This window comes from Heterodontus francisci, chromosome 20 (genome assembly GCF_036365525.1).
Source record: "Heterodontus francisci isolate sHetFra1 chromosome 20, sHetFra1.hap1, whole genome shotgun sequence".
NCBI lineage: Eukaryota > Metazoa > Chordata > Chondrichthyes > Heterodontiformes > Heterodontidae > Heterodontus > Heterodontus francisci.
The window spans coordinates 32,711,626-32,722,788 of NC_090390.1; the positions used below are offsets into that span (position 1 = coordinate 32,711,626).

Below are 11,163 nucleotides of genomic sequence, written 5' to 3' on the forward strand. Positions count from 1 at the left end.
CCTATCATTTACGGCCTGTTGAGGCAATTTCTGGTTTTATTTTGTAACAAAGAAAACTTAATTGTCTCGCAGAAAAAGCTGGCTTTGGCACCCAGTCACACGGATGTTACCTTGTCCCCACAAGAACGAGTGAGGGTCCTCACCAAAATGGGTTGCAATATAGAAATCAGTGAGGATATTACTCCCCGCCGCTACTTCAGATCTGGAGTGGAGATGGTCCAAATGGCATCTGTTTACCTGGAAGAAGGAAATCTTGAAAATGCTTTCGTCCTTTATAACAAGTTTATAACGTAAGCAATATTTTACTAATGCACCTGGTTTTAATTTTCAAGCAAACTATAAACTATCTGATTCTGCAAATGTTGAGAAGAAAAAGGAAATAACAAAGTAGGTCAGAGGAAATTTATGTATGACTAGGTTTTAATGCACTGTAAAAGCAAACACCATCTTAAATTGATGGTTACAATACTGTACTAACTTATTTTTAATCTTGCAGTTTGTTTGTAGAGAAATTGCCAAAGCATCGGGATTACCAAACATGTGCAATACCAGAAAAGCAAGATATTCTGAAAGTACGTATGCCTTTTTATTCACAATGAAGTCAATACATCTGCAGTAATGTTAATGTATTTATAAATTGCACCTACAGTAGCATATCTTATACTAATTGTTGTAGGAAGGAGATGACTGCTATAATGTTAAATGTCACAAAAACCTGTGGTGGTTTATTTTTTATTAAAACACCTCCTTTAACCTCAGTGTTGTGTTAGGCAGAGTTGAACTACAGAAGCTACACTTTGCATCAAAACTTTTTCTGTTCTGTTCACTTTATGCTAATTCACTGCTTTCCCATCATCATCATTCCTACCAGCACACTGTCCCTTTCCAGCTAGGGATCTGGTGATCAAGACGCAATGGTTAATTCACATAGTGCTATAAATACCAGTATGGTAGACCCAGCAGAATGTGTTCGCATGACAGCTAAAGTGAGGATTCAAACCTAGAGGTTCCAAATGGGAGGAATTTAGTACTGTAATACTGGAATTATTGGATCACAGTTTCCAGTGCTGGATCTTCACTGGGCTTGAGCACTCTCGCCTCAAGTGCCACTCAAGGGACTTGAGCACAAAATCTAACTTGAGACTCCATTGCAGTAGTGAGGAAGTGCTGCTCTGTTGAAGATACTGTCTTTCAGATGAACCATGAAACCAAGGCCTCACCTGCCCCCTGTGGTGGATGTAAAAGATCCCATGGGCCTATTCGAAAAAGCAGGGGAGTTAGCTCTGGTGTCCTGGCCCAATATTCTTTCCTCAGCTAACATCTAAAGCAGATTATCTGGTCATGATTTCATTGCTGTTTGTGGGGCCTTGCTGAACACAAAATGGCAGCTGTACTTCATTGACTATGAAGCATATTGGTACATTCTGAGGTTGTGAAAGATGCTGTAGAAATGTAAGTCTTTCTTTATAAGAGAGTCACTTGTTGATGGACAGTTTGTGTGTCTTTCCTTCTCCCTTGATGAAATGATTCAATTCCATCTGTCTGGGCTTGTGAGCTTCCTTTATTTGTGTACCATAGATTCAAGTAGCTTGTGTGTTTGGTTTTCAAAGCAACTCTGTTACTTGGCTATTATGTTATGATTGTTATATATTCAGCCCGATGGCTGAATCCTAACATCAGTGCTTACTTCATCAAGAAGGGTCAAATTGCAAGACTTCTTGACAGCCCCCTCTCAGTATTACACATTCATTTGTCTGTCAAGCAGTGCAGGACCTGGCTGGTTTTGTCTCCTGCAAAGTGAGCCATGATTGGCTGAAAACTGAGGGAACTTGTACTTACTGGATAAGCAGGTTCACATGCCTGTCAAGATGACCCTGGTTATGTTTGTGGCTGTATATCTATTGTGAGGGTGTGCATCAATTTTGGCAGTTTTATTAGGCAAATGATAATATTACCATTTAATTTCTGTTTTAATCCAAGAAACTAAAAGAAGTTGCATTTCCAAGAGCAGATGAATTGAAGACACAGCTTATTGCTAAATATGGTGCTGAACACAAAGAATATATGACTGCCCAGGTAAAATTAATGATTTTTATTTTCTTTGTTCTAGATGTGTTATTTTCTCATTAGTAGTCTTTCCTTTTCTCATACTCCAGCTGACACTTGATCCTATATATTCAAGTGACTACCACTGATCGGGAGGATTGGACTATCTGCTGCATCTTTGCTGGTGTTTTCGATGTCTTTGCTGGTAGCAGGTGATTCTGTGGAAATTTGGATAGTTTGCTTTTTTCTTTTCAGCAGTGCTCCACATGCACTTATCTACACATTTGAAATCCATCTTTTCAGATCCCTCCATGGCCTTGTCACAGCCGAAATCTTCCCCCTCCCACCATCAGAGTTTAGTTCAGTTCCTGTGGCTGCAGCTTCTTTTGTATCCCCCCTCTCCACTTTTGGGGACAAAGACTTCAGCCACCTGCCTCCTACTTGTTCAAATTATCTCCCTAATCCCTTCATGTCTCTGTCTGGCTTTAAACCCCTGGGTGGAATTTTATGCTGTCCCCCATGGTGGGTTTGAAGGCAGGGCGAACATAAAATCGGGTGGGATGGTGGCCAGGGGGCGGGGGGACCCGCCTCCGCTGAAATTTAGTCCAGGCAGGAAGGCCTGTGAATGGCCTTCCCACCCTGCTGCCAATTGAGGCCCTTAACTGGGTAATTAATCCTCAATTAAGGGCCTCTTCTCGCTGCAGCCGCATTACCCATGCAGCGGACGGCCCTATTGCTGCACGGGAAGCACAGTATGAGAAACCGTGCGGGCTGCTTCCTGGCTCCGGCTGTGGGGGGCGGGGGTGGGAGCGGTCCCTCATTCAAAGGCATTTAGTGCCTGTACAAGGGACCTGGCAGCAGGAAGGGCGGGGGTTGTTGGAGGGGGGGATGCTCACTGAGGGCCACCCCCCTGCCCTTGCTGCTGCCCCCCCTCCCTCTCCCCCGTGACCCCCACCTGTGAGACCCCTCCCACCCTGACCTACCTTAAGCCTGGTTTCAACACTGCTCCTTGGTGTCTGGTCATTGCACCACCTCCGTGGTGGCGCTGCAGCTGCCGGCCTCTCATTGGATGGCAACTCTGCAAGGCTGGGACTTACGGCGACCGAGTCCTAAATCCTATGGAAGGCCTGCTGCTGTCCAGTTAAGTGCCTGATTGGCACTAAATTCGGAGAGCCTTCCGGAAAAGAGGCGACGCAGGGATCTAGGCGCCCGTTTCCCCTGACGTCAAGACCTCTGCCGCCAGCATGAAATTCCACCCCCATCTCTGAACAAGTCACTATAGAAATGTATGTTGTTGTACAGCACCTGATGACCTCAGGCTCAGCTTGCCTGCTGGCCATCTGGGGAAAGTTTGGTATGGGGTGACCAGCATAGGCTTGGATTCAGTTGCCTTATTCAGAGGATTAGTCTATTAACTGACCCACTGTACCACTGTGTTGTCCATTGTAGAGAGCATTTTAATTGTTCAATTTCTTTTTTTTACCTTTGCTTCAGATGTTTATAAATGTGCTAAAGTTCTAAGTTAAGTACCAGAAAATTTGAGTTGCTGCAAACTGGGTGCGTGTTTTTCTGCACCTGATTCTCCAGTCTATGGGCTGGATTTTACCAACCCAGTGGATGACCCGATGGTTCCAGGCTGGTGGTCCACATGGGCGGGTGCGAGGAGAAACCAATTAAGAGCCAACAGGCGGGGGAGCTGGCCAATTAAGGGTGGCAGGCAGGTCCTAGTGCTGGCAACTCACTGCAAGGCACAAGCAGGTTGCTGATAAAGGATATTAAGGAACAGGTGGGCAATAAGGAATGGCTTCATTGAGAATTAGGGTTGTTCCAAGATTCAGTGACGCCTCCCTGAAGGTGCTGCTGCTGGCAGCGAGGGAACGGAGAGGGGTGCTCTTTTCAGCAGGTGGAAGGAGAAGGCCAGCAAGCCTGTGGAAGAAGGCATGGCTGGAGGTGGCCGAGGAAGTCAGCTGTTGCAAGAATGTGGGTCCATGCCAGAAGAGATTTAATGACCTGGTATGGTTTGGAAAGGTGAGTGGCCTTTAGAGTAGCAAAGTGCAAGGACGACATGAATTAAAAAGCACCCTTGCAATGTGAGGCATAAGAACATAAGAAATAGAAGCAGGAATAGGCCATTCGGCTCCTCGAGCCTGCTTTGCCATTTGATAAGATCATGGCTGATGTGATTGTGGCCTTAACTCCACTTTTCTGCCTACCTCCCATAACGCTTGACTCATTTGTGGATCAAATATCTGTCTAATTCATCCTTGAATATATTCAATGACCCAGCCTTCACTGCTCTCTGGGGAAGAGAATTCCAAAGATTAACAACCCTCTGAGAGAAGAAATTCCTCCTCATTTCCATCTTAAATGGGAGACCCCTTATTCTGATATTGTGCCTCCTAGTTCTAGATTCCCCCATGAGGGGAAACATCCTCTCAACGCCGACCCTGCCAAGCCCCCTCAGATTCTTATCTGTTTCAGTAAGATCACTTCTCATTCTTCTAAACTCCAATTAGTATAAGCCCAACCTGCTCAACCTTTCCTCATAAGATAACCCCTTCATCCCAGGAATCAGCCTAGTGAACCTTCTCTGAACTGCCTCCAAAGCAAGTATATCCCACCTTAAATAAGGAGATCAAAAGTGCAAGCACTACTAAGGTCTCACCAACACCCTGTACAGTTGCACAAGATTTCCCTACTTTTATAATCCGTTCCCTTGCAATAAAGGCCACCATTCTACCTGTCTTCCTAATTACTTGCTGTACCTGCCTGCTAACCTTTTGTGATTCATGTACAAGGACATCCTTCTTGAAGTGTGTTTTTTTCCTCAATGGAACATATCTTTGTTGAGAATTATGAAATATCTCCTTAAATGTCTGCCACTGCTTCTCTACCATCTCACCTTTTAACCTATTTCCCAGTCCACTTTAGCTAACTCTGTCTTCATACTGTTGTAATTGCCTTTGTTTAAGTTTAAGACACAAGTTTTAGACCCAAGTTCCGCACCTTCAAACTGAATGTGAAATTCTATCGTGTTATGATTGCTCCTCCCAAGAGGATCCTTATTACGACATCATTAATTAATCCTGTATCATTACACAGTACTAAGTCTAAAATATCCTGTTCCCTGGTTGGTTCCACATCTATTGTTCTAAGAAATTGACCCGGATACACTCTATGAACTCGTCCTCAAAGCTACCTTTACCAATTTGATTTGATCACTCGATATGAAGATTAAAATCGTCCATGATTTTTGCAGCACCTTTCTTACACACCACTGCTCCACACACCACTGACCACCTCCAGGCGCTTACCCATTGTCTCTCGAGATAAGGAGGCCAAAGATGTTTCTTACAAACCCCCATTACTTCTTGATTTATACTCTTTCCTATAGGGTAACTACACTGTTAGGGGGCCTACAAACTACTCCCATCAGTGACTTCTTTCCCTTGCTATTACTTATCTCCACCCAAACTGATTATACAGCTTCCGAGACAAGGGATTGGATTTTGTGGTGCCGGCTGGGCTCCTATTTGAAAAGGCGGGGAGAACGCCGCGTCAGGCCTTTCCGAGCACCCCGGCATGATCTTGCGCTGTTCCAGCACTTAAGTGACTGTTGCCCGGATCCCCGTCCCTTTAAAGACAGAGATACTGCCTCCAACAGCTGCTGGCGAATCACAGGGCTGGCAGCTCAGCAGTATCGACAGTGCCACTGGGAGTGGTGGCCACTGCCGGTACTGCAGAGGCCTTGGACCCAGGCTCAGCACTGGAGAATTGGACCTCAGGTAACTGGGGCGGGGTCACCGGAGCCAGTCCAGAAGGCCCTGGCTAAGTGGGCGTGTAGTGCAGGAGAGGAGGGATCCAGGGAGGTGGAGTTATACCCGGCGGGGGTCCTCTGTAGGCCACAGATTGTCCGACAAGGAGGGACAGCGCCCTGCATGCCTACAGAGAGGGTGCCTTGTATTACTGGGTGGCCTCCCTGCATGGCAGAGGCACACCCCGCTACTGGTTAAATCCCAGCAGCGGGGTGAGAGGCCCTTAAGTGGCCATTAATGGGCCACTTAAGGGCCTCAATTGGCCTCTGGGCAGGAAGGCTGTCGTTGGCCTGTTCCATCCTGACAAATCGCTTGGCAATGGGGAGGCGATGGGCCCTCTGCTCCCCTGCCTCCCATTGCAATTCTCTGGGCCCCTGTCCTCCGACCCCACCTCAGGTCATTTCTCATGACTGTACTGATCTCATCCTTTATTAACAGGGTTACCCCACCTCCTTTTTCTATCTTTGAAAATGTCAAATACTGTTGAATATTCAGTTCCCCGCCTTGGTCATCTTGCAGCTGTGTCTCTGTAATGGCTACCATATGATACCCATTTATTTCTATTTGTGCCATCAATTCACTTGTTATGAATGCTGCGTGCATTCAGATAAAGAGTCTTTAATTCTGTCTTTTTATTATTTTTCCCTACTCTGACCCTATTTGCTGGTGCACTCTTAAGTGTTTATGCCCTGCCCCTTCCTGTTACACTCTGGTTATCATTATCCATATTGCTACTCTGCACTATTGCCTCGTCCTTTCTCATACTTTTTAAATATCCCCTCACCTGAACTCTGCTCCCACTATTTGAAGTCCTCTTAGCACCTGATCAAGGGGATGCCAGATGGTAGACCCATGCATGGGCTAAGACAAGGCACCAACATTCACATTGAGGATCCCATTTCATATGCACCTGAGCCCCATGGCAAGTGATGGGTGAACACTGTGTTGCGGTAGCTGAATAGGAGCATGATGATGCCATTCCATCCCAGCGGCGTGGTGCTATACATTAATAGTACCTCAGAATGAGCAGCACAGATGGGCCGTGAGACAGGAGTGACATTGCGTATGTCTGTGCTTGCAGGAGAAGCATGCTCACAATGCTAGGGAGCGTCAAAGCAGCGCAGGAGAGGTGGGGTGCTATTCACCACAGTGGTGACGCCAATGGAGGAGGAGGAGGCAATGGAAATTGGATGGGTTGCAGCAGAACAGCCTGTCGCTGTAGGCGCAGTTGGAGTTAAGCCAATGGAGAGTGAGTAAAGCAATGGTTGTGAACATCATTCCCTCAACCATGTGTGAGCCGTGGCACCTGTGTGGGCCTGCAAAGTCATTGGTAGCTCCTGAACACAGGAAGTCATCAGGGGTTGGGTGAAGGAGCAGCTGTTGCACTTAAATCAAGTCTCTTTAGCAGGTACGGCAGTGGATAAGGCAGCGATGAGGGCTGCTGCTCCACTGGACACCTCAGAAGATCCACTGCCATCTCAGGAGACTGTGTCACTTCATTCCAGCACACCCTCCACAAGCACAGATACACTCTCATTGGTGGGCAATGGTGCGTGATTGGGACGGGTGGCACAATCTGGTGAGCACGACACAGACGTGCAGGAGGAGATGATGGAGGCAGTGACAGCAACAGCCACTTCCCCTCGGAAGAGTGAAGAGAGGCCCAGCCCCTGTAGGGCTCAGGTACCCAGAGGATGCAAGCCATGGCCATCTCATGCACTGGAGCAAGAAAGGCAGCAGCCTGCCCCTGCATCGACTCCAGGGGCAGGGGAAGCATCCCATAAAAGTCAATGCAAGTGAACGTGTAGATGCATGGACTCACACTTGGGGTTTCACTGGATCATAATTATTTGTTTAAAGTAGAAACCTTTAATGTGTTATGAGAATTAAAGGTCTTATGATGCAATCTATAATGGTTCATATCATTACTGCTCCACCAGTTGCCCCTGACCAGATGTGGAATCAAATATATGGGTGGTGTGCAAAGGGGAACGCCTCAGGAGCGCCTGTGTTGGCAGAAGTACAAACAGAAAATGCTTGGCAGGTCAGGCAGAATCTGTGAAGGTTAACTCTGTTTCACTCTCGACAGATGCTGAATGATCTGCTGAGTATTTCCAGCATTTTCTGTTTTTATTTCATATTTCCACCATGCACAGTATTTTGCTTTGGTGTTGACAGAAGGCCTTGGCATGCTGTGATGATGGACCCAGTGAGATGGTAAGGGCCTCCAATGACAGGCCAACAATGATGCTTCTGGGTGGGGACGTTTTGGTCACCCGTTACAATTGAACTCATGTGAAGAGTCTGTGAATGAGAGAGTTGCAAGTCTTGCATGTCACTGCCCGACGACATGGGCGCTGCAGTGCCATCTCTGTTGGCCAGCAGCTGTTGAGGCGTCTCATGCTCCTTCTCCTCCTCTTCCTCTGAAGAGGGGCTCAGTCACTGTGGTCCTCTGGCTCCAGCGTTACTCCCTTCTGGAGCGGCAGGTTGTGTAAGGCGCAGCAGACAACAATGTTACAGGATACCCTTGAGGAGGGGTACTGCAGAGCTCTCCCAGATCTATCACAACTAAATCTCATCTTCAAATGGCTTGCTCAATGGTGGTCCTTGTAGTGATATGGCAGCAGTGGTATGTGTCCTCTGCCTGTGTGTTGGGCGTGCATACAGGTGTTAGTAGCTATGTTTTCAGTGGATACCTCTTGTCCCCAGTATCCAGCCATGAAGGTGTTTGGATGGCCTTAACAGCTGAGGCACTTGGGACAGTCTAAGGATGAAAAAGTTGTAGTAGCTTCCTGGAAACCTCACGTATACCTGCAGTATCTGCTTATAGTGGTTGCAGACAACTTGAACATTCATGGTGTGGAACCTCTTCCTGATCACAAAGGCACTTAGATGCTCTGAGGGAGCCTTGATGGCCACATGAGTACAATCAATCACCCCCTGCATCTGGGGAATCCAGCCGTGGCCCCGAAGCCAACTGCCCTCTCTGCCTGACTGACCTGATCGGTTGGGAATTTGATGTATTAGCCAACCTGACAGTACATGGCATCCATCACTTCCTTTATGCAGTGATGGGCCACTGACTGAGAGATGCCACACCACATATATCTCCAGCCAATCTGCGGAATGAACCACAGATCAAAAGGTTGAGTGCCACTGTCAGTGTTACCACAGGATGCAATGGGTGTCGACCACTTCGCTGTGGCGTCAACTCCTGCTCCAGCATTCTGCACAGGTCTGCCATCACCTACCTGGAGAAACGCAGTCTTCGGAGACATTGGTTCCTGGGCATTTCCATGAAGCTGAGCCTCTGATGGTACACCCTTTCTGCTGTGTACTGCCTTTTTGACCATAAGGCTGCCTTCTTGCCCACATGTGCCACTTCCATTCGCTTCCTCAATCTGCTGGAACTCCCCTGGCTCCTGCACAACCTCTCCATGTGGCTGCATCCCTATCTCTCTGCCACTCTCCTCCTCACTGGAGGAATCAAACTCAGACTGCAGAGACCCCATTGGCAAATGAGGCCTTCACTATTAAGAGTTCCTCAAGAAGCTTGTCCTGCATCCACTGGCAGCTGTGGAGCTGTGAGACACCTTTCCACTAATAGCACTTCAATTTGGCCCCACCCTGTGCAGTGTGTCCAAATTTGATAGCATCGCTTCTTCAATGCATTCCCTGCAGACAGCTTCAAACAATGTCTGCCAGTTTCCTCCTCCACTCAATTGTCACTCAGGAGGTGAGACTCTGAGCCTCCATGATTCCGGTGCGCCGTTCGGAAAAAGGCAGGAAAATACCTGACAAATGGACGTTTAACAGCTTTAATTACCTGCCTGCTGCCGATGTGTCTGTCAGTGATCCATCCAGCTGCCGCATCTTGGAAGATTAGTCGGCAGAAGGATGATGTTGGGGCCCAGGCCCAAGCCATTTTACCAACCCCTGGCCTCCATGGGGCTGGTAAAATCAAGCCCTATGCTTCCCTCCAGCAACACTCCACACTGAGGGCCTCGCTTCACAAAGTCAACTCTGTCTTCTGTGTTGCATGTTGGGGTGACCAGATGACATCATGGTATGTTTGTGCTTATGAACAGTAGTAACCATTTTAAACTTGGGTATGGTGCATGTGACCAGCAATGCCAAGTAAGTATCTCTAGTTAAAGGTGAGCAAGTTCGGGGAGGCCTGAGCCAGTCCCATATTGATAGTTTGACTGGTCTCAATGGAGCTATTCAGACAGTTTTTATCATGCATCATACAATTCTGCCCTGTACTTGTACCTGGGGAAACTGCATTACATCTGTGTCTATGATTATACTGAGATTCCTCATTGGGGATTAAAGCCACTTTATATAACATGATACTCTGTCTTAAAGACAATGCCACAGTCCAGTAATCAGTGAGAGTATGGCACCAAACAGTTGTATTGAACTCTTAGCTCACCTCACGCAGCAAGAGCTGGAAAGTGCATAATTTATACTACTAGCAATTGTTTTATTGAATCGCGGGGGTGTCTCCCAGTTTCCTGACCAATATTTATCCTTCAACCAACACCTAAAACAGCCATTTATTTCATTGCTGTTTTTGGGCTGTTACAGTGTACAAATTGGCTGTAAAGCACTTTGGGATATCCTGGGGCCATGGAAGGTGCTGTATAAAAGCAAGTCTATGAAAGCATGACCCTGAGCTTCTGGTCGCTTGCCATTTCAACAACTCCCCTGCTCTCATGCTCACATTTCTGTCCTTGGCCTGCTCTAGTGTTCCAGTGAACATCAACGCAAGCTGGAGGAGCAGCACCTGATCATTCAATTTGGCACTCTACAGCCTTGCGGACTGAACATTGAGTTCAATAACTTCAGAGCATGACTGGCCTTTTTTCTACTTTTCTATATTTTTTATTATTTGATTTTATTTTTGATGCATGTGCCTGTTTTTCATGTAGCCAGAGCTGCTCATTATTTTGCCATTAACGCTCTCTCTGTACTAATGCTTTGTCTTTCACCACAACCATAAACACACTCTTTGCCTTTGTCCCATGACATCTTTGTTATTTAATCTCTCCTGACCTCTGCCCCATCGCATACCTTCCCTTTGGTTCTCTTCCCCAACAACACCCCCTGCCCCTGCACCAACCCCCCCGCTTCACTTGCTTAAAACGTAATTATTTTCTAACCTTTGCCAGTTCTGATGAAAGGTCACAGACCTGAAACGTTAACTCTGCTTCTCTCTCCACAGATGCTGCCTGACCTGCTGAGTATTTCCAGCACTTTCTGTTTTTATATAAAAGCAAGTCTTGCCTTTCCTTTTAAA

General features: G+C 46.9%; 1 protein-coding gene across 9 annotated transcripts in view; it reads left to right on the forward strand.

Annotated features, from left to right (window-relative positions):
- The window catches only part of stambpl1 (STAM binding protein-like 1), a 92,925-nt gene that overhangs the window by 43,489 nt on the left and 38,273 nt on the right, over positions 1-11,163 (forward strand). For all 9 annotated transcript variants that reach the window (XM_068052534.1, XM_068052532.1, XM_068052537.1 and 6 more), the window contains 3 exons: positions 73-290; positions 497-572; positions 1,981-2,076. In XM_068052534.1, the coding sequence (XP_067908635.1) occupies positions 73-290; positions 497-572; positions 1,981-2,076 (390 nt within the window). The remainder of the gene's footprint in view (positions 1-72; positions 291-496; positions 573-1,980; positions 2,077-11,163) is intronic.